Consider the following 24,803-nt stretch of genomic DNA (forward strand, 5'->3'; position numbering starts at 1 on the left):
AGATCCGAGTAAATTTAAGTTTAAAATTTAAACTCGATCCACCTCATGTTCGACAGAAATAAAGAGTCTTTCATGTTCGACAGAGGGACAGATGAACTTCCGCATTAAGAGTGTGCAATATGTAATTTGGTGGTTACAAATGGTTCTGGATCTCAAATTCTGGAAAAGTTAGAAGCCTGATATTTGGGTAAATGATATTTCAAAGTGTTAGCTTTGTTATGACTATACAAAATACACAATTTGTAAACCTTTTTTCGATAGTTTATTTTTTTGAAAAATACATGTTTTGCTCACATTTTGCTTTCAATCTCAGGAAAAGCAAACTTATTTTCTTAAATTTTTGTTTTGTATAGAAAATTAGGTACATATCTTGAACATGGTCATTTTGTTTTTCGTTATGTTGTTTAATTTACTTGCAATTAGTAAAAATGGTTTTGGCGCTCACGTCATAAAATTTGCGTCGCGCGTCAATCTCTCCGTGCTTTTCACTCACGTGAAAGTCATAATTCAGCGTCTCGCTTGCGCTTCGAATTTTATCCATATCGTACCAACGTGCTACGCGCTCTTAATTAATATAACAGTCATTATTAACTAGGAATCAAATGTTTAAAGAAATCATTAATCTTACAAAATATAAACCGTGAAGTGACATGAGTCACCGTTTCTAATGCAAATCACACAGTGCGATCGGTGACTTGGCTGGTCTCGAACTTTAATGTTACGAACGAGTCAAAGAAAAATTAATGAAAAAAATTTTTTTTTTCATTAATTTTTTTCATTCATTTTTCATCAATGCTTGGGTATTCCGCATTTATCAAAGAAAAAAAAACAAATGATTTACCAAAGCACGATAATTTGATTCTACAGACCTCCTTACAGGTTTTTACCACGGATAGACATTTTTGGAGTATATCTTTTTATACTACCTAGCAAATGCTCGCGAATTAGTTCGCATGAAATTCGGTTTTCCACAAATCCCGCAGGAAACAGATTTTTCGGGATGTTTGGTAAACCCATGTTTTGTTCGGAGGTATATTATATACCTAAACTATCCCCATCACCCAAAAACACATAGTTAAATCGATTTAGCGATTACACCGTGACAAACAGAGAGACTTCCGTATTTATATTATTATACACCTATTTTGATAAAAGCTTGTTATATCTACTGTGATAAAAGTATCAAAATACTTGGATCTTGCTCACGAGATTACCGCCATGTGGACTGTTGAGTCAAATCATTATTTGACTCAACATACCACATGTATTATGGCCATATTCAAAAAACCTACAATGAGCCTACCTACCGTTTGTGAGTGCATTCTAGTCACTTTCTCAGTGCTTTAATCCGAAAACCGTTAATTTTACAAAAACTGCAGTGGACATTTTTTTATGAATAACAATTTTTATAATGACCTCTATTGCAAAACCTCCAAGCAATATTTCGCGAAATATTTTAGTGTTTTGACCTTTCTAACTTTTTTACTCACGCACGATATCGATGTCGATTTTTCACATCTTTATAATAACACCGTAGTATAGGTGTATACAAAAATTCAGCTCACTAGAAATTTTTCCCCAGATAAAACCTAATACGACTTGACTGGACTAACAGACTGTGACAGTTAACCGATAAATCCGTATTAATAGGAGGAGGGGAAACCGTAATTAGTTATTGGGGCTTAATGAAACCCGGGCATTCTCAACAATGTCCAACCGGCCAATTTGACCGTAACGCATAGAATACGAGGAACTACGAATTCAATTCCGATACTAGCTGATTTATTTTTAGACAACGACCTCATGATTCAGAAGATACACATTGAGATCAAGATGACGAATCCGTGTAGGATTCGCAATTGTTTATTTTGCTAACGGCATTACACAAAATTTATAAAAAGAAAATATTTTTTTCATTTTTAGGTTTCCTACCTCAAAGGAAATAAAAATCGGCCAAGTAGGTACATGTCGGGACACGTACAGTGTAGGGTTCCGTAGATAAAAACAGAACTTTAAATCTATCCCTTAATTGAAAAATGGTGCTCTCACATCCACATTATTTTTTTTGTTTCAAGATTTATTTAAGGATTGGTACTTTACACCGCCTACTCATTAGGTAGATGAGATAAAAATCATTCTCAGTTTACATATAGGTAGCAAAGAAACCCCCAAAAGATTAGTTTTTTTCAAAATTTCTTTTTGCCACTATGTAGGCGTAATTAATATGTATATCCCCGCCAAATTGCAGCTAACAAGTTTGAATCTCTGATTTATGAAAATTGTATGAATACGAATACGATGTTATTTTTCGCTTTTTAGTTTGGTAGTGTTATCGCCGCGTTTGCCGCTTTTAAATTTACATGTTGTTAATAAATAGTGTAGGAAATAGTAGTCTGTGACAGTGACGTCGCTCGATCTAGTGTCGGCTTCAGTGTGCTCGTGGCGTTCGAGCCGTCCACATCTCTTGTTGTGTAATTCTTTATGGGTTACTTGGGATAGGTGGAGAGAGTGACTTGAGTGGAAAAGGGGAGTGTTTGATATCAGTCAAAGGTACCTTTAACCCTACACACATCGTTCACAAGTACGTGACTCCACTCAAGGTCATTCTCTGCCATTCTAGGGTCTTATTTTGGTTACAGTTTGATTTGTTAATTAAGTTGTCCTGACAAGTGTTGTGAATCATAACCTTTGTTCGACATTAGTTTTCTTATATTTGTAATCACTTTTGAGTCCTATAATAGTAGTAACATTTTTGTGATTTTGAAGTCGGTTGTACAACTCAAAGCATAGACATTCATACAAAAATTCGCCTCTTTCCGACACTTTCAACAGTTGTCGTAACTTTTCAACCAATTTACCCAAAAAACCTGGATAAGTTACCTATGTGTATAGGTACTTACTTACTTGAACTTTCCATATGAATCACTATCCATTGGTGAAAAGGGTATGAGAGTTCAATCGGTAGGTACTTTTCGAGTTTCTTGCGGACAGACAGACAGACTTGAGGATTTTCTTTTATATCGTGTACATACGACTTACCGAATATGGACAATAAAACAAAATAATATTATAAAACATGGCATACTATTTATTATCGTATCAAAATTTAGAAAAGTGTCTATACAATAAATCTACCATTACACTTACCTTAGTACCTATTAATTAAATATAAAGGATACTGCGAGTTTATAAGCTCCGACTGTGGATGAAGTAGGTTCTTCGGTAATTTTGTGCTCAAAATACCGCCTCCACCCTCAAACACTCGTATGTCGCCTTAACACTCGTATGATAGTTACTAAGCATATACAAGTACAATACAGTAAATATTCGGTATCAAATAAGAGTGTTTTATATTAATATTATGACCTTTACTTTGGATATCCGAAGCTTATATTATAATATTATCAAAAAAAAATGGTAAAAATACATTTTTGTCAAGGTAGGTAGGTAACGTTCGATAGCTAGACTTATTAATAACTAAGATATTTGTTAAATATCTTTGATTAATGAGAATTTTTAACAATAACTAGTTACAGACCTGAATACATAACTGAGTATTAAGATTATTTTTCTTATCCTTAAACAGTAGATTATGACGCGTTTACACGGGCAATTCAAATCGCTCCATTCTATAGGTAATATCATGTTAATTATGACGTCACGCCTCATTTAATAATATGCAATACATTAACAAATAAGTTACCTACTTCAACGGGGAATACGCAGTCATCATTCACTAATGTGAAAACGACAACTATATCAACGAAAGAGTTCCTAATCGAGAATAGACATTGCGCAAAACGCGTCGAGGACAATAAGAAATATGGAATATATATAGAACAATTACAAGCAATATGGTGCAGAACTTTATTGAAATTGATCCTAATTGCTCCATTGATTGCTCCGGATTGATCTATACGTGGTGCCAAGAAAATCTCAATCAATTTCCCGTGTAAGCGCATCGTTACTTAAGTACAAAATAATATAATGTTGAACAACATAACACAAGAACCAATTAAATCAACTTAGAGATCTCAAAATAAATAAATATTTCTAATATTATTTACAAAGATAAACTAATTAAGATAATAAATTCTATCGTACAAACAACTTATCTACAAAAACTAAAAATACCATCATTTTCATTTTCATTAGTTTTTTCTTCAAATCTTCAAAGCAAAGTCTCGAAAGATCAAATCACGACAGATACGGTTTTTGTTTCGGTATAGCTAAAAGTATGAACGGTTAATTTAAATAATACATATTGTAATCAGTTCTTAACCATAAAGGATAGACTATGTATTTAAGTCGCAATCACAAATGTGAAAGTTAATCACAACATCGTCAAATATTTTAAATTTCTCAAAATGTCAAAGAAAAAATAAATTTATGACCGTTTAACTAAATACAGTCAACATGGTCCTTCGAGCCGGTTACTTTTTGCACCAATCTATATAAATTCTTATCAATAATTAATTTAGTTTGATGTTTCTTCGAGAAATGTATGGATAGTAAGTTCAATTTATTATTACCTACGAGTAGGTTCCTTGTACCTCTTATATGTAAAATAACTAAATTTTAACAAAGTTCACTTTTGTGCACTTTATTCTAAACTGATAAAAACATTTTTACAGTGGAACACGTGAGGTACGGTGATTTTCAAGTACCTACTGTCCTTTAACGCAATTTAAGCGTTATTTATTCAAATAATTCTATCGATAACATGCATTGCTTTATCACAGCTTACATTAAAAATATTATCTTAACTTAAATTACATACTATCAAATTATTAAACTTAATAAATGAAGCAGTTTAAACTAGGTTAAATTTTACAGATTAATTAAAATTATTATAATCTATCACAAAAAAAGAAAATAATAATAAGCACGTTAATTAAGATAGCTACGAAAATTGAGAAAACAATGTTAATACAGACAATGCCAGCAATCGGTATTTTAAGATTTTTCGTCAAAAGTCACTGAAGTGGCAAAGGGCAGGCTATATGGCCCGCTCTGCCTGTTTGAAGATCCAACGGACGTTGGGGTCCCAAGGTGCGACCCCGCACCGGAAAGCACAGTATTGATCGACCCCCCACTAGATGGACCGAGGATATCAAGCCGCTGATGCTGGCGGCTCGGGATCATTTTGTTTGGAAGTCCACTGTAGGACGTTCATCGGCTGTTAATTCAGATGATGATGATGATCGTCAAAAGTAATAAGGCGAATACAAATTTTATGAGAAAACATGATCTTTACCGGATATTCTTCTCACAATTTTCTTTTGCAGCAGATTTAGAGAAAACTAAGCACTTAGTTTAAAAATTCGATGTTTGGGTAACAATACAATCCTAAAAATATACGTAATATATTTTCCATATTAGTATGAACACAGATATAAGAAGTAACTAGATTTATAAAGTGCCAACCGTTTGTATTGAAACCAGCGTACCCGGGGGCGTGGCCTTACAAACACATTTATAGTGTAATAATACTTATCACACTGATAAACTCTTCACTTAATTGGCTGTTTAATATTTAGTGAAAAAATAAATATGTTACCCTTATTTTAGAGTTGAAAATTATTTATTACTGTTGTCTCAGAACAAATGAAAATTCTTGAATGAAAATTCATGAATGAAATCTATAGTACCGCTACTCGTCACTAGTTGTCTCTATTTATAAGCTTTATTACCTTATAAATAAGATTCAAAATGATCCTAACTTTGTTTTATTAATATTGTCTAGGGATGTGAAATAACGATAGTCTTAAACATCGATAGTCTCGTTACTCGCAGTACATAAAACGAACGTCTATTGTTTAAAAACATTTGAGTTTTATAAAACTAAGAAGAACAACATAGGTCAATCAAAAATTAAAAATATGTGAAGAAACACACACAAGAAAGTATAAAAAAGCATTTGTTTTAATGAACCACTCTGAAAAAACATTAATTCAACAGAAACTTTGCACGATTCGAGTTTACACAACAAAGAAGGTCAAACACAAGTTCATAATTTGTGTACTTGAAAAATTTAGTACTTTCCACGAAACCTTAACTAATAGGGGATAACCCTATTTCACCCTTTCTATTTTTATATTCGCAACATGAAGAATCTATAACCTTCTTCGTACTATTTGCTTAAATTGTGCTAAGTTCCATTAGATTTTATTAAGTAGTTTCGGAGTGATACATTTGGAAAAACCAATGATAACAATGTTTCACAAATTTCTCAGGACAATTTGAATAACAAATGAAAGTTATATAAAAACAAATAATAAAAAATAAAACACGAGATAGTACAGTGTCGTCATATCTTTCTCAGACTATTTTTTTCCAACTATATTTAATTACAGAAGAAGATTTTTTATAATTTTTTCGGTATGTATGTACAATATTTGCCAATACAAAATAGACCAAACTACAAGTATTGATAAGCCTATCTGTCAACTTTAGATATCATCAGAAAAACACCACAATGTCACAATATTGCAATGTCTAAATTCGTTCGTTTAAGTTTTGAGAAACACGTGACCAGCTGCTCTAAGTATTTCGTAACCTTAATTCCTAAATATTTTAACGAAAAGATCACTCTTTACTGCAAAGTAAAAATAGTTCCTAAATATATAAAAAACACAATAGTATATTTTTTTTAATTCGTCGGTTTTTTGCGGAAAATAACTCAATTATATCCTATTTATATATTTATTTTATTCCTAACACTTTAAGTTCGTCACTTTATTTGTATCCTAAAAGACATGAATACGACTTTTAGAAGAAAAAAAGTCTTTTTGTTTGTCACTGCCGTGACTACTAAATATCTTCTGTTTCCACTTTACATTAACGTGTCTGACTGCGTAAAATGTTTGGAACAAATTACAATGCGGTTTTGCATAAAACAAATTTTGCTTCCTAGTCACCTCGATTAATATTTTTCCTCTCCGGATTCCTAAAAAAAATTTTGAAAATTTCATCATGATCGTGTCATCATAATATAATAGTAGTAGATATAAAATATCGATATATTATTATCGACATCCCTTAATGAATAGCCAAATGACATATGGCAGCTTCTTAAATTCAAAACTAACATAAATCAAAATTACACTTTTTTCAGGAGAACTAAAACAAGAAAAATAAAAACTATTTTTGGGTCTATTTTTCCTCTTATTGTATATAAAGCATAATATAATATATACATTGAAATCATATTTTCAAAATGTTTTGCAGTTTTCTGATAAATTGAATGATAGAGGAGATATTAAAAGCATAAAATATGCTGCTTTTCAATTGAAACCTTTGGCTTTGAAAACAATAAAATAATCGTATATTTATTTATTATTATATAAATATAAAATAACAACAACTATTAATATTAATAATTAATACATTTAATTAGGAATAGAAGAATTATTGCAATAAAATCATTTTTGTAAATTTTTGATTTATGATAGTTTTGTTGTTGTTGTTGATGCAACAAATGTATGCCCACTGGTGTCAACAGAATCTTCGAGAAAATCGAACTTGTATTAAAATAAAGTAAACTTTAGTACTATTCCCGTAAAGTTAATTTTAGTTTGTGACTTTGAGTAAAATTATTTTTTCATATTTTAATGAAAATAAAATAAAATACGTCTTAACGATGGTACAAAACACCATAATTTGATACATGTTTGTGACGGCTAGCGTTTTTGTATTCCAAAACGGCACAATACAGCATTTTTCTAATCGTTTTTAATTATTTTCAATTACCGAATTTGACAACCGCAGGACGTAACGTGTCAGTCAACGAAACAAGACTGCTAGTACATACGCGGATAGGCTTGCGAAGCTCCGCACACCCGGGTGTAAGCGGGCCACGCCCCTATGCTACTTCTATTGCTAAAAGCGTTAGCTTTTAGCGATCTCTGTTCTGTGAGTATGAAGCACAACTTACAGTTTAATATTCTTATGAGCAAACAAACTACATATTACCAGTTCGTAAATTACATTCATACAGATGTAATTAGGTTAGGAAGCTATGTTCACGCGTGAAAGCTTTTTACAAATCACACAATAACAACTTGAAAGATGCGATGTTATGTAAAGCAATTGTCTTCATCAGCATGGTCAGAGCAGTCGACAGTTCCATCGCAGAGTTGCGCTAGTGTGATGCAGCGGCCGTCAACGCAGCGCAGTTCTCCACTGGGGCAAGGTGAAGCGTGTGCACTGTTGTATCCGCTGGGAGATAGCTCATCAATCATAGTGCTGTTCGTTTCAGGTGAATCCTTAGTTTCTTCTCGTTGCGCTTGGGCCGCTTTCTGGAATTAATAACGTTTAGTTAAAAATCTGAGAAAGAAAAGTATATTGAAAAGAGAGTTTAAGTGATGAAAAAAACAATGTGATTCTTCTGTAAGCCTGAAGTCGCATACGATACAATTTGTAGTGAAAGTGCATGAAATGGCAGGAGAAAACTACCACCATACAAGCTTGGTGAGATAAAGGAATTATTATTTAAGTTTAAGATTCTTTCAATAGATCTGCCTTCTGGAAATGTGAGATGTAATATCAATGTCATCATCATTATCAGCCTATTTGAATAGTCTAATAGTCTCTCATTATAGCGACGTAGACTAACCACTGGACCAACGAGAAAGAAATTTCATAATAATTACCCTTAACATAGAAGCTCCATCGATTATTCGTTCAAGTTTATTTAGCGTTTTATCCAAACGAGTTTGTGTCGGGCTATCTTCAGCTTGTTTCACCGGCGGGTCTTGTTGTTTCACACGATTTACTTGCTTGCGTATATTTTGCCTTGGAATAAGTTTCTTATTTGTGTTTTCACTTTTGTCAGCTTCAGTTTTTTCTTTAACTTCAGGTTTTACTTTTTCAATGTCTTCGAATATACCTAAGCCGTCAAGACTGATGTCTTCTTCTGATTCTTGCTTGTCTTCTGTTTGTTTTGCAGTCTCATTATTTTTGCTGAGGTTCAATTGTTTTGTCTGTTCATCAGCGTTTAGTTTTACATCTAGTGGCTTAGGGCGATTGTATGGTGTTAGACGCGATGGTGAGGGACGACGGGTAAAGTTACGCCTGAAGGCATTACTGCTGTCGCTTGTCATGAGCAATTCTTTACTATTATCGCTTTCGCCTGTGAAAAAATACATAAAAATAATATACAAGAATTTAAAAGGAAAAATCCAAAGGGAAATTTAGTTTTGTATCAATTAGTGTTCAATCAGATAGTTCTAAAGTGAACGTAAAATAATGCAAAACTTTGATTGATGGCAGCCCCGACTGATATATTCTCTTTATTTTTTGTTTTGTACTTTGTCGGGAGTTTTTAATTATTTTATTTACGATTTTTCAATTACGTTTCAACCGTCGGGGTCTATCTAAAAAATTTTAAAGTTAACGAAATGGTTTTTTAATGTTAACGTGATAGATTAAACATAATGACCAATATCACACTATTATAGGCAAAAGTTGTGTAAATAATGAACAGTATCACACTAATAAAGGAAAAAAAAAACTTCTTTGCGTCCCTGCTACTGAACCGATTTGGCTGAAACTTGGAATATAAATAAACTTCAGAAACAGAATTTACACATAGGATCTTTTAACCCGATAATTTCATGATTCCCAAGGGTATTGTGATAAACAGAATTTCACGCGGACGAAATTGCGGGTGTCCTCTAGGCTCTGAAAGCGAAATAAATTACTGCAAGCGTACTATACCCACCATTTCTATTTGCATAACCTCTTTCATAAGCAACAGGCAGTCTATTGGGCTTGCGGACGGAAGGCGCGGGTGCAGATCCGGCCGGTTCCTCGCCGGGCTCATCGATGTCTTCCTCCCGAGGAAAGTTCACCAGTCTGCGGCCCTGACACAACTCTTTGTGCTCGTCTTCACCGCTGGGACAATCAGCGTAGCCATCACAGAGCCAGCGTTTTGTAATACACATTCCAGAACTGCATCTGAAATTTAATAGGGTCTGTATCACATTTCAAATTTATTGTAGCAAATCTAGTCCATATGAATGCGAATTTCTTTACTTCTTGCGCTTGTACACCGTAATAACTAATCAATTAACATGGAATTTTCCACGTATTTTTGGAGTAGGTATATATGTAATAAATGTATATATGTAAAAAAAATTTAAATAATTATTTAAATTTAAATAATTATTTAATTTTTTTTTAAAAATTATAAAAAAAAATCATACATATATGTTTTTATCTTATCGAATGCAGATTTTTTCAATTTGGTTACTTTTTCTTGCCCGCGTATACCCTGATCCACAACCTCCATGTCTATTCAAATAGCAATGAGGTCACGCTTACCGATATTCATTATCCTCGCACTTTGTGCACGGTGCTTCATCTTCACCTCCAGCACAGTCCCTGGTGCCATCGCAGACCCAGTCCCGCGGCACGCAGGTACCGTCCCCACACGCCAGCTCGCGAGAGTAGCAAGGTGCTCTTGCTCCGGCGCAGTTGCTGCTGGAGTATTGGCTGCATGAGAACATTGACTGCAGCTCCCTGGGTATCAGGTTGTCGCAATGATCCACGATCGCTGAAACATTAACAACATTATTAACATCATTACTTCCTTTTTTTAACAGCCTGCTACAGTCTACAGGACCAAGCGGCCAGGCCGGCTCAATAGAGAGGACACGGAGCTTAAACCCATCAGGCTTCTCCAATGCTGGTTGTTGGGCTATTGGTAGGTAAGTATTATTAAAGAATCGTTGATAATATTTTAACGACCAATTAAAGAACAGGAAATATTTTTCTTTACTTGTAAGTCTAACATTCCTGTGCATTTTTTAAAGGTGAACATTTTTATGTCGTGCGCTTATATTTCAAAGTTTATTTATATGTATTTATATTTCAGGGAACACGTTCGACATGCTGCCGTATGCCCAACCGGATATCAACCGGAATCGATAAAAGTTAACTCATGTGCCTATGATTGAAATTGAAAATGAAAAGAAATAATTACACCAGCAATCATGCCCTTCAAATTGGAACAAGCAACGCTGCTTAGCGGTCAAAATGCCGATTCATTCCCAATTAGTATATTAATCTATGTTCATTCCCCATTAGTGTAATTGAAACATACCTTTGCAGAAGTTGTAACAGGGCAATTTTTGCGAATACGGAGGCGGGCTGCATTCAGGTTCTAGGAGCGTGCAGGCAAAGTGGCGGACCCGTTGACTGCAATTTGTGCTCACTAGGTATTCTATTTGTGGCAGCAGTGTAGTGACATCGACATCCCCGATGGCAGCGGGACCGGTCGCTAAGTCATACGGCAGGACTCCCCGACAAAATGGCAGACGAGTAGAACGGCATTGGGGAACTAAAATAAGAGACGTTAGACGTTAATTTCAAAACGTACTTAGTAACTTGTGTACTTAATAAATTGCGATTTAACAATTTTACTTGATAAGACGTTTAAATGGTTTACTGAAAGCATTTTGTTAATACAAAATAATATAATATATAGTAGTACAAATAATGATAAATATAAAGCATGATTTTTAATTGAGATGCATTTATTACTTAATATTTATATTACTCAAATAAATAGTTCTAAGTGCTGTATGGGTTCCCGTAAACACAAACAGTGATTAATGAAAAATAAAAAAGACATAAATATGAAATGAAACATACCTCTACTTACAGCTATGGTGATGGACTTTGAAACCGCAAGCGCCCTTTTAAAAAAAAGGTCGTCTACTTACCATCATAGTTACCGTTTATTGGATACTTTTTTGTCGTGAAATCATCTCGGTTACGCCAAGTAGGTAATGTCGGGGATACTCTGGTGTTATACAACGAATTTTGAGTAGTAGATTTCATATTTTCAGCATCTTCTATAGAAATACCAAAAAGTTTGGAGTGGCCTGATGTGAATTTGCCGCTGTTGACTATTGGTTGATCATAAAACTCTTGGAGCTCTGGTGGGAAACTCGGCCCAGCATTGAAGTTCTGTTTGACGTACTTCTTCTCAGATTCTGGCAGCGTTGAAACCGTCGATGTTGGCACTTCATTGAATTTGATTTCAGGCTGAGTGGACGGTGATCCATTTTTTTGTGTTTTTAGATAAGCGTTAATGTCGTTTGAAGTTTCCGCGTTAGCAAAAGTTTCTACTATAGGCACAGACTCTGTACTGGTTGTGGTCACTCCGTCCCCATCTTTAAAATAAACAGCGAGTGGCTTCTCTGGCTTTTGAGTGATATGTGGTTTTAAAGTCGAGTCACTGGTCACAGTGGTCACATCTTTTAGTATCTTTGGTGAACGCGTTTTGTCCGAATCAACCCTCTCATTTCCATATTGTACTTCTGGTGATATGTGTGTAGGAAAAACTGGTGGTATTGGAAGTTTCCTTTTCTGACTTCTTTCTGTTATAATATCAATTAATGTGGTCAAGTCTGGATTCTCGCCGTTATCTGGGTCATAAAAGTCGATTTCTGGTGTTTTTGTACCTGCATTTATAGATGTTTTGTAGCATAAATGTTATGATTATTTGAGTGAATGTTTAAAAGTACTATATACAACAACACAACAAAGACACTCTAATAGTAATGAATAAAAAACTCCCATCGTGAAATCTAAAACCCGTTCGTAGTCGTGGAATGTACATACTACGAGTATGTGCAATTTAAAGTTCTGAAGAAAATCTACGGCCCAAACAATCAAGCACGAACATACTATGTAAACATACTATTTAGCCATCACAAAGAACATTTATCCCGATGATCTAAAGAATATTTTTCTATAGTTTGTTGCAAAAATGATTTACCTGTATTATCGTATATGTAGTGTACAAATAAAAAAAATCATACCACGAGGCCGAGATTTTTCTGTTCCTTTGTTTTGCGCTGAATTTAAATGATTCTTGTTTGTATGTTGCGCTTGTGATGTGCCTTGCTCCCAATATGTTGCGTTGACTGTATCCGAATCTGAAGTCATGTTAACTGAAAACAATAAGGTGTTACTGTTAATTAATTCCTTGGTCCTTGCGTTGACTTACATCTAATTTATAGGTAGAATTCTCGTGTTGAAAAAGGCTGGACCGTTTTTTAAGAAATTTTGTGTGCATATGGGATAGGTATGAGAATCGGCCAACATATTGGTATTTATTACCTACAAGTAGTGGTGGTCCTGGGGGTCCACCCCAGGACTTTATAAGACAAAACTACGTTTACCCGGTAAACGTTGTTTTGTCTTATAACATTTCAGCTAGTAATATAATACAATATAGGTACGAGTATAAGATAAAATGGTAACCGGTGGTATTTCAGAGTCTTTGTTAATAATCAAAGTTGACGTTCAAAAGTGCTTGTAAACTAAGCTTACTTGAAATAAATGAATTTTGTTTTTTTAGGAAATAGTACTCAGGTAAAAAATGAAGGGGTCAAAAAAATCTTTCAAATGGTATTTATATTTGCAACAGATTTTTTTTTATTAGCAAGTTAAGTATGGCATTGTTAAAGTAATATTGCCTTGAAATTTTATGCAGGCTCATATTGTATCTTGGAGAAATGTACCAAACGTACGAGTAAGTAAAGCCTTGCAGACTTCATTTGTAACTTGGTTCTTGGAAGAAGAAAGCCACAGTAAAAAGCAGTCAATATAATGTATTAATATTTTTAGTGAAATGAAATGGTTCAACAAAACATGAGTGTCGTATATAGATAGTGACGTAATAACAAAGGAAGCGATGGAGATGGCTCGACAGTGAAAGCAGGGTTCAAGAAGTCACTAGCACGGCCCGAGAGCTGAGCTGGTCGGCAATCCTTATCTGTTACACAACTGTTGGGTTTAATTCTAGTTTTTATTGTATCTGCGCAATATTGTTATAATTTAAATGAGGTTATTAGGTCATCATCGACGACACAAACTTGGGCGTTTTTAAAATTAGAACATACACAGTCGGGCCCAAATTATACAAATGATACAGAGATGAAAACTGGCCATAAATTATGACAATTAAGGAGAACTCATGAGGCCAATTATCAAAGAATTCTATATTTGCCTTATCTGTTAAATTACTTGTTACAGGTCGGTGGTGGAATAATTCGTATCCCTTTGACGTAAAATTCACTGCATTATCTGTGTCAAACTGACAGGTGACATCCCATTTGTCTATTTCAGAGGACAAAACAAAATACCTTTGTTTTGTCTTCAAAGGTACAAACATCTTGAATTCTCACAGGTGCCTCTATGTACACAATTTAATTCCAGCAAAATAATTTTCACGTAAAGTAATGCAAATGACGAATGCATATTATTTGCAATGCAAATGCCAAATGCTTGTACTGTAAAAAATAGTTATCAAATTCCACGAAGAGTCAACTCTTAGCGCTTTTACCTAACTCTTTTATATCTTAAAGCTAAATGTGACTGTTTGTGTGAATCATAGTGTTTAGTTCTTCACAAAACCGGCACTTTAGCCTATTTGTCTGTAAATTATTATTATAGACATCTCAAAATTCTCTTTGTATCTCAGTTACTTAATATACTGCATTATTAAAATGTAACGACGTCGGAAAACGTCGTACTCGTATACCGCCAAAATCAATGTTACTTCAATTGACTCTATGAATATAAATTGTAAATTAATATAATGACCTCGTTCAATACAACACTCATATAATTTACTATGACCTAGTACATAGCCCTGATTATATTACTATAATACATTAAATCCACATTTGTAACAAGGCAACAAACATATGAGCCAATTAACAAAGTAGCTGTGTTACCTAAACCCCAGGCTTGTCATATTAATTGGAGACAAATTGTATCTACGAATAAAATAAATGTCAAGCTAAGGCAAATATTACGTAATAAATAACCTGTAGAAGGCTTTGGCTATGTTAATTTTACACATTGAGAACCGTGAACACTATTCAAAGTTAAACGGACATTTCAATTGGAAGAATTGAATGTACAAGTATATTGTCACCATACTTATTATATCTCTTGAAATTGATTGATTGGCTTTATGACAATATTGGTATTGAAAGAATAAAAGAAAGTTGGTTCAGAGGGCGTATTGTGTAAAATCCATGCATTATGTACGCTTTGTACAATACACAATAGCCGCTGAGGTCAACTTTCGTTTTGCTCAATCCTTTGCAAAAAAGAGCCAATTCAAAACATTTTAAGGAGATACGAGGATGGCCGTATCGTCTTGTCAGCGCCATTATAAGTGAAAAAATATGATTATAATTATTGTTGACGCTCTTAAACCGGCCTTAAGATAACCCTTCGCGTGCGAAGCGAGAAAGTGTCTTGATATTTATTATGAGATCAAAGATTCCCAAAAAGGTCCATGGGTAACAAAGTACCACACTCATGGAAAAAATATATAATTGGTTAGAAAGTTATTTACGACTCTGGCGCTTCTCTCCTTTAATTATCGTATTTTTAAGCGCTATGTTAGCCATAAAACGGATGTCACTTGCAAATTTTCTGGTTAATTGGTACTGAGTTCTTATAAAAACTTTATGTATTGTTAAAATGAGAATATATAACCTGTTAATGTGCAATATTTTTATCGGCGGCTTTAGGCTATCTTTAAACTTTCAACGCTCAAAATTTAATGGCCCTCAGAGGGTTTTACAATCGACAAGGAGATAATAAGTACGGTGAAATATTGTTTGGTAATTGCTTTGGAGCTACTTGTAGCAAATTTTTCGATATTTACATTTAAATAGAATTTAACAGAATTCAAGTTACAGTTTGAACATAAATAAATTTAAGCAATTATTCTAAAGTCGTTCAATCACGCGTTCAATTTATCTACCGATGACTACAAGTATAATGACAGATATAATATTATACAATAGAGAATTTCTTGGTCCATGCTGTTGATTAGCAGAAATTTATCAAGATCAACAAAGCGAAGCCTAATAGATATCAGTTATATAATTACTAAATAGAGTTAGTAAAGAATGTGATTTTATCTGTGATACTTGGATGCCGAGACATTTTTTACACGAAATAATAAATGTCTAGTGTTAATGAAAGGTACGCTTTGGTGGTTATGATGTAAAAAGTAGTGAAAGTAATTGAAAGCGATATTATAGATATTAATAAATAGAATTAAGTAATGATTATAGATATAGCGTACGATAACATTCATTCTCGATATAATATAGTTGTAAACGAATCAGAAGGTACTAAAGAGTACCTACTAACGAAAATATTTGTATAACCAAGATATAATACGGTAATAGCTATTATAAATATATCTTTAAGATTCATTTAGCAGAACGAATTTAAAGGATAGTGACTATTACATTTATTTTGCTATTATCATTATCGGAATGATCATTGCATTTGCAAAGAATTTTGCATCGGAATGTTGGAGCGTCAACATCTCTTCAGACTGTTTGGGATCCCAGTTGGTAAATGCGCAGAAGATTTTCCGTCGGATCTGCAGAGCTATTCTGTAACGATGTTTTGTATAACTCGCAAGAGCGAGATTCGAATTCACCTATATCTTTCTCTTACCACAGTATAGTGTTAAACAAAGAGAGATAGAATTCAAATCTCGCAACAATGTGATACAAGAAGATCGTTACGGAATAGCGCTACTAGGTGACATGTTGCGTATAAATCCAAAATGAATAAAATAGTCATAGTTATAATAAACTAACGCCTGTTTCTATTAAGGATTTTAAGAGAAAAAATACATTGTACAAATACAGGTACATTAGATGAGCTGGACTGATGACTGATTTTAGTCTTGAAGTAACAAACCTATCAGAAGAGACTCATTTTAACGTTGGTGTGGATATTTTCAAATAAAATTAAATAGTGTATCATCATCATCATCATTATCAACCCACTGCCCCATTCGGCTCGCTGCTAAGCACTCTCTCAGAATGAGAGGGGTTAGGTTAAAAGTCACACTGGTCAAATTCGGATTGGCAGACTTCGCACACGTAGAGAATTAAGAACATTCTCAGGTAGTAATGTATATAATTTTTAAATTAGACAAAAATGATACAACACGTCATCTGTAGCAGATTTTTGTGAAAAATTAACAATTAGCGTTAAAATAAAATTAAAAAATGTTACCAGGCATCAAGAAGTAGACGAACAAAGCGAGCGCCACGCACACGGTGAACAGTGCGAGAGGCCATCGCAGAAGTCGCATAGCGCGCACGAATTTGTCTGTCCCAACACCGCTGTCCGATGGTATCCGGTACAAACTGTCCGGGTGAGAACCCTGGAACAATAAATAAATACAATTTAATAACATAACAATAAATACAATTTAATAACATAGAAACAGATGAGTAACTATTATTTATACGAGTATACCCTCAACAGTTATTTAGTCGCATTATTATGTCAAATGAAAGTTGTTTTTTTATTGTTATTTTAATTGTATTAAGTTCTTAAAAAGTTGATTACTAATTCATAGTTTCCTAAATTTTGTATGTAAAATTTATTCGGGCGAAGTTTAACTAGGCAACCTATTTTAAATGTACCTAACTAAGTGAATATTATTATCTATTTATTTCTTATCATTAATAAATAACAGATGAGGCTGTATATTTGTTAAGCCGGCTCTCGTACATTTAGATAAGTTCTGATTTTGATCTTATTATGCCGTTGTTCGATATACATATTTTGAACACATACATATCACGATAAAACGACGAAATTTTTAATGCCGATGTTACGATCCATTTACATGAACCGTGATGATGACGAGACTGAAGGTTGCTGCGAGATACGAATTATAAGAAGTCATCGGTAAAATGGATCTACCCTCTTTTTTATAATGGTATACAGCTTCTGAGTACAAAAACGGAACCCTTATAGCTTATAGACTTGCGCTTGACCACGATCTCTACTGTCGGTAAGTTTAGGTATGGTCTATTGTCTTAAAGACGCCTAGTGGATACACATATTGGGGAGAGAGTACTAAATCCTTGACAAGCCACATGCATCTAATAAATGAATAATATTCAATACGCATTGTAATTAACTAAACAGAAATTCACTCCCATATTCGTCATACTAAATGACCTACCCTTAAAATCGAATTCTTCTTGGTGGTAGAAACAAGTGATAATACCTCCTTAGGCTATGTTACTTACAAACAAATCTCTGCTGTTCTAATTTAATTTGATTCTGTTATGTAATAAATTAAGATTGTTATTATAATTTAAGATAATAATGAAGAAGTAGGTTGAAAGAATTTAAGTAAAAATAAATGAAGATTAAAGAAACTAATGTTAATAAATGGTTAAATAATCTGACGTTTAAATTTTCGGAGTCAAAGGTTGAACCAAAAATGCTAATGAATGTTGTCAGTTGACACTATGGAATGTTAAAAGCTGTTATGTCTCAGACTCAATATCCGAGAACGTAATAATTTCCATAAAACATCTGAAACTGCTAATTGCAACAATTATACACATCTTATGTACAAGAAATTAATTGCGTTATGTAATTATATTGGTACTGGTTGGTAACTGTTCTTTGTAAATAGTTTCTTAGTTGTTTGCTGTTTTTGAGAACTAGTCTCATGATAGAACTATTATGAGGATTATTCATGAGGTGAATTATTAATTTCTAGTTTTTGACTACTTCTAGGACTACTTTAGACAAACTAATGTAGTCTTTTAGAAATTTATTTCTAGACTAAGAAAACTCTTTTGAGCTAAGATAATTAATTAAAAAAGGGTCGGTTCTCTTGAATCATCGAAAAATTTAATTTTTTTTTTTTTATTCTTTACAAGTTAGCCCTTGACTACAATCTCACCTGATGGTAAGTGATGATGCAGTCTAAGATAGAAGCGGGCTAACTTGTTAGGAGGAGGATGAAAATCCACACCCCTTTCGGTTTCTAAACCATCGTACCGGAACGCTAAATCGCTTGGCGGTACGTCTTTGCCGATAGGGTGGTAACTAGCCTCGGCCGAAGCTTCCCACCAGCCAGATCTGGACAAATTAAGAAAATCTCAACCTGCCCAGCCGGGGATCGAACCCAGGACCTCCGTCTTGTAAAACCACCGCGCATACCATTGCGCCACGGAGGCCGTCAAAAGTGAATTGATAGAAAGTTTTCGTTAATGGAATCCAAAAGCTTTTGACCACTTTAATAAAAAACTTGAAATAATTTATGCGGATCGTACAATGTAATGGTCCGATAATTTTAAACCATGAAGATGACCCTTGATCTTGGGTAGAAAGTCAATTTTTACGCATAAATTGTAAACTATCGACGAAATTGTTACTTTAAAAGTAAGTGCAATCAAAGTAATAAGTGTGCCATGTTTTTAAGTTATGCTCTGAATTAAATGTATACTTGGTAAGGTCAAAGTTATTTTCCGTAAAAATGTTAATAAAACCTTTACTTTCTACCCATATAAACTTGAAGGAAGACCCAATATAAACCCAAGAGCCTCCCATTCGGCCCAGGTTTTAGGTAAACATCTACATTTATATTTAGACGATTCCAATCTAAAAATTAATTAATTAAGGACATTATCAGATCCAGCTGCTTACCAGAAACTAACCACTGAATTACTCTTCAAAAACTAGTCTAAGTACCCTAAACGAGACTAAAACATTATAATCTAAAGTTTAACATATATTACGCACTCAGCTATTATATGTATATGAACATACTTTAGACTGAACACAATTTACTTAATAATCCACATTAGACACGTGTGGAGAAATAATTAACGTAAAGTCTTGCAGGCCCTTCATTAAATCATTTGAATTTGATTGAAAATTATGCCTGTATCGTAGAAGCTAGCAATGTTTTATGTCAAATAAATTAAATGCTATGGTGTTATTATAATAAATATCTAATGGCCGTGTAAGATTTATTTAACAGAAAAGTAAAATTTACCAGACATTTTAACTTATGGTTAATAACATTCTTATTAATTTACTTTACTTTATACAATTTCGGTTTAATGATAATAATAATTTATCATAATGAGCGTTTATCTAAGGATTTACATACATTTTCATTGTCACCATTTGGTAGATTTCCACCATTCATACATATACTCGCAGTGGTAAATATTTTAACATTAATAAAATATCAAAGTAACGTAGGCACCTCGTATATTATTCTCCTGACGAAGCACTTACTTATCCTCATGTAAGACTTTAGCAAGAACAACAATAGCTTTTCAACGAACAAGGAATACTTAGCACGTTACGCCTTATGTAACAGTAATCTATTACATACGAATAGGTACAAAGTGCAACTTACGTAGTAGCCTACCTTTGCTGCGAATGTCTTCACTTCCCTTGGCTTAGCGAAATACTTGTCGAGTTTATTCTCGTAACCGGTAATCGGATTGCTGATCGGCGGCGTTTGTGATGATCGTACGCGGTACGTGCCATACTGTTCTCCGTGTTCAGATATCGTCGGCAAATTGGGTGAGCTGCAACTGCTACTCGAACGGGAGTAAGCGTAGTTCACAGAACCGTCGGCTGGGTTTTTTGGTTTCTTCATAAAAGCTCGTCTCGGAAGCTCTTCAGTCGGTTTCAGATCGTAGGTCTCGAATTTTTCTGTTAAATAGTTTTCCTGAACTTCAGTATTTGGAACGTACCGGAGGAGACGTGGCTCTTTTATTTTCTTTTCGAACTTCACCGCATCGGTTTCATTGTCCAATTCTACTTTGATATGATTGTGTGTCTCTTTAGAGTTTCTATTCGATTTTCGTTTAGTTTTTCTCTCTGCAGTGCGTGTTTGTACATGATCGTCAACAGTTTCTGATTCAGAAGACGGTCTGTCTCCATATAACACGTAATTGCCATTAACCATTTTGTTTTGTGGTAAATTAAATAATCAGGGTAGATATAATATTCGATTTGAATCCATGTTATTAAACATAAAGCTTATATCTTTATTACCCGACTGCAAGAAGGGTTATTACGTTTCCATTAGCAAAAACTGTGCACAGCATACAGCGAGCACTTATCGCAGTCTTCAGTATTAACAGTGAATGAATCGTTGATTAATTATGTGGCTTGTTTGTAACATGACGAACTTGTTATTGTGTTTGACTGTGGTTGTTGCAACAAATTCTTTAGTAGTAATTTACAGCATGCGTAAACAGACAATTCAATTGACAATTAAGAATTGCCCTTACACATTCATATATAGCTTATTTTTCTTATATGCATATAATAACGCGCAAAATAAGAATTTACTTATTAAGAAACCTATTTGATTGATTTTACAATGGATGATCTATGTTACGCTTATTTCTGATGCACGCCATTGACGATCAATTATTCTCACGTTTCTGCAACACCCACGACAATAACTGATCGTGTATTGGTCGCTGCGTGCATGATTTTGAACTTATACCTACTTTATGTCATTTGATTACTACTAGAACAAACAAAAAGCCTTAAACTGTAGCGCAATCGTTTAGTTTTAAACCTTTCGGTAGAATATAATACGAGTAGGTATATCAAAGGCGATTAAGTCAGGTACATTGGAACAAATAATGAGAACAATCGCAGTGTTGTATAGACTATTCGATAGATAACATTCGTAGTGTAATGTCGGCCATTATAGTGAGCGTAGTTTCCCGCGCTTTTTGCCCTGTTTACGCGGGAACGTTCTCAGTAAAGCGCGTGCGCGACAATGGCAACCACAGACAACGAGAGTGAAGTCTGAACTCCAAGTACCTACGCGATTGTGCAACGGACAGGGTGTTTTATGTTTTATGCAACTGATGTGCCGTTAATGCAACAGATTCGCTGATAACTTGGGTCATTTGTGCGTTTCCTGATCATAATCTGCCTCGTTCAGACCCTGTGTTACGCAATCATTAATGACGTGTGCGATTAACTTTTTAATTGAGGATGTTCTTCCTTTAAAGTTAAGAGCACTTCTGCTTACATTAAGAGAAGCCAACGAGCCGAGATAAAGAATGTAATCAATCGTACAAGGGCCCAAAACCTTTATAAATTATATTTGATGAAAACATGTGACTTTGTACGCGTAGATTTTGGTTTTTGGATTATTTTTATATGTATAGGATTTACTAAATCGGAGTATGTAATATGAAATGAATGAACATTTAAACATAAAACATCTTTAATCTCATAAGTTTTAACTAAACTAGACTAAACCATTCGCGGATATTGTGGTTTTTGCGAAATAACTAGGTTGCAATCAAACACAATATCATTGTTTCCCACGATCGAATTCATTTTGATAATATTTTATTTTATATTTTGCTGAAGATGATTAACTACCGATAAAATTTAATTATCTTTCTTGAGAAGCTGATAAGGATCGCTTACAAAATTTTGATGAATCTGTGAGTAAGGAAACTTTAATATATTATAATCGCTCGAGCGCAATCACCGTCATCTGTTCCGTGTAATTGATGGGTTGTGTCAAATTTACGCATAAAAGACTATTACTAAACCAGTTGGGGCTTCAAGTGACCTATCAGTGTCAGTTTTGCAATTTACGTTTCACTGCCATACAACACGCCTATCGACACTTTTGGCCACGAAACATTCGCCCTGACTTCTATTACTGCAAATATTCTAGGCGTCAAAAACAAGGCTACGGACTCCTGTCAGCTTACAGCGTTTGCTACTCAATTGAGACCAGTAGCGCTAATTTTAGGTAGCGTATAACTCATGTACCTTTTTATACCCATGATATTTTTTTCCAAAGTAATCACACCTTTTGTTATAGTTAATTGAATACCAAATTATTCAAAAGATTCAATATCAAATACCTTTGCAGTTACGAAATCAAAGCCTACAATTTATATAATCACTTTGCATTGTGCCTACAAATCGAAATAACAAACGTAGTCCTTGATCTATGTACCTACGTGCAACGATTTGTATATGTATTGAGGCTTGCCTATTATTTGACTGCACCTTTGCGCTTCAACTATTATTTGAAACAAAATACATAGTTAACCACAAATTATGTCTGCTAGATCTTCAAGCCCGTACTTAAAACTCAATTTGACGACATTAAGTGTTTCTATTAACTGTACATGATCTTGTGATTCAGCTTATGTTTATTTAACAGTTTATATATGTTATATTACCCAGTTATAATGTTGTAATTCATTTCATTGGTATAGCCTGTATGATTGACTTTAATATATCTATTGTATATTTTTTTATTTTGTATTTTATCCAAAACTAGCGGACGCCTGCGACTTCGTCCGCCTTTAGACCTCTTTAATTCAGCGCTTACAGTAGTATCGCCCTAAAAATGGAGTAACTTCTCCTGCTTTCCCAACGTTTCCCTTCATTGCTCTGCTCCTATTGATCGAAGCGTGTTGAAAAGTATACTATAACAAGGAGTATGAGGAATATTTATACCAAGTTTCGTTAAAATCCGTTAAGTAGTTTTTGTTTCTATAACGAACATACAGACAGACAGACAATTTTACTGATTGCATTTTTGGCATTAGTATCGATCACTAATCACCTGATAGTTATTTTGGAAAAATATTTTATGTACAGATTTATTATAAGTATAGATAATGTGAATTACATTTAAATAAAATTGAAGTTTCTGTCTGTCATTATTAAATAACTGTGTTTTTCCAAGTGCTTAGAGCTATTTACGCTATACTAAAACATAATCAAGCTTTTTTACGTCTGTCTGTTTGTCTGGGCTAATCTTTGGAACTGGTGAATGGATTTTAATGGGACTTTCACTGGAAGACAGAAGGATGTTATAGAGCCACATGTAGGCTATATTTAAACAAGTTAGCTCTTAACTGCGTCTCATCTGCCCCTGCATTCTGTAAAGTTACAGGCTTACGGCATGGCCCATGGCATCTTCATGACATTTTAATTTTGGCATCCTATAATAGGCATAGTTCAAATTCGAATAAAACGTGTTATAGGCGACGAGTGTAAAATAGCGGATTCATACCCCTGACGACGCAGTCTAAGCATTTTCATCCACACATCCGCATCGTACGTATATTTTGTGACAGGTCCGACCCTGCCACAAAATCCGTTCTAACCTAAACCTAACAATAAACTACCTCCCTGCCGAATTACATCGCATTACTATGTCAGGCGGTTGTCGATATTTCGCAATGAGTGACCTTTCGCATTTATAAATATAAATACAAGCAGAATAGCAAATTAAATTGATAAAATAGCTGTATGACAATTGAATCGGATCATAGACACTGGTATATTAGGTCGCACCGTCTGTTGCGAGCCATTAAGCATCAAAATGCATAACGCATATTGCAGTTTGACGGTCTAATACTCTAATGAGAAGCGTCAACCCATAACGTAGCGGTAAGTGGCGTAGTGGCTAGTAACATCGTTTCGCTTCGCTGGACGTCGCGGTCGCGAAATGTCTTATTTACATGCATAACACTTTGAGAACTTAATTAACAAATCTTAGCAAACTTTGTACTATTGCTTCAAAGCTTTATAATACTCGTATTCCTTTTTCAAATGACTCTTTCTTTATAATGACTTCTCAAAACATGTTCAGATGTGTTTTTTCCTATACAAGTATAAGCACGGATGTACTCCTAATATAGGATTTTCGCTTAGTTGGAGAGAAAAGGAGAATATGTTTGAAAACTATATAATAAGATAGTTAATAAGATTAATAAATTATTTATACTTCAAATTCGCTCAAAAGTTACAATAGTACTTTCACCAAAAAATATTTCGTTGTTCATTCTAAGAAAAAAAAAATTTTTAGTAAAAGATACAGTTTTCAAACAAGAACGCAGAAATTGCTATAAAACTGCTACTCGGCGAAAACTGCTTCTGATCTAATAAAAAAA

The 24,803-nt window shown here is 34.0% G+C and overlaps 1 protein-coding gene across 7 annotated transcripts in view; it reads right to left on the reverse strand.

The window, feature by feature from the left end:
- Positions 1-3,065: 3,065 nt before the first annotated feature.
- The window catches only part of LOC112052160 (uncharacterized), a 113,313-nt gene continuing 91,575 nt past the window's right edge, over positions 3,066-24,803 (reverse strand). For 2 of the 7 annotated variants that reach the window (XM_052883757.1, XM_052883762.1), the window contains exons 2-10: positions 20,252-20,902; positions 17,083-17,233; positions 12,834-12,965; positions 11,730-12,473; positions 11,108-11,344; positions 10,327-10,558; positions 9,725-9,960; positions 8,655-9,133; positions 3,066-8,300 (exon numbers count right to left, since the gene is read on the reverse strand). In XM_052883757.1, the coding sequence (XP_052739717.1) occupies positions 8,079-8,300; positions 8,655-9,133; positions 9,725-9,960; positions 10,327-10,558; positions 11,108-11,344; positions 11,730-12,473; positions 12,834-12,965; positions 17,083-17,233; positions 20,252-20,809 (2,991 nt within the window). In that variant the 5' untranslated portion in view covers positions 20,810-20,902 and the 3' untranslated portion in view covers positions 3,066-8,078. Of the gene's footprint in view, positions 8,301-8,654; positions 9,134-9,724; positions 9,961-10,326; positions 10,559-11,107; positions 11,345-11,729; positions 12,474-12,833; positions 12,966-17,082; positions 17,234-20,251; positions 20,973-24,803 lie in introns of all 7 variants that reach the window. The other 5 variants (XM_052883754.1, XM_052883755.1, XM_052883769.1 and 2 more) reach the window with 4 other exon arrangements.

Source organism: Bicyclus anynana, chromosome 1, assembly GCF_947172395.1.
Source record: "Bicyclus anynana chromosome 1, ilBicAnyn1.1, whole genome shotgun sequence".
Taxonomy (NCBI): Eukaryota; Metazoa; Arthropoda; class Insecta; order Lepidoptera; family Nymphalidae; genus Bicyclus; species Bicyclus anynana.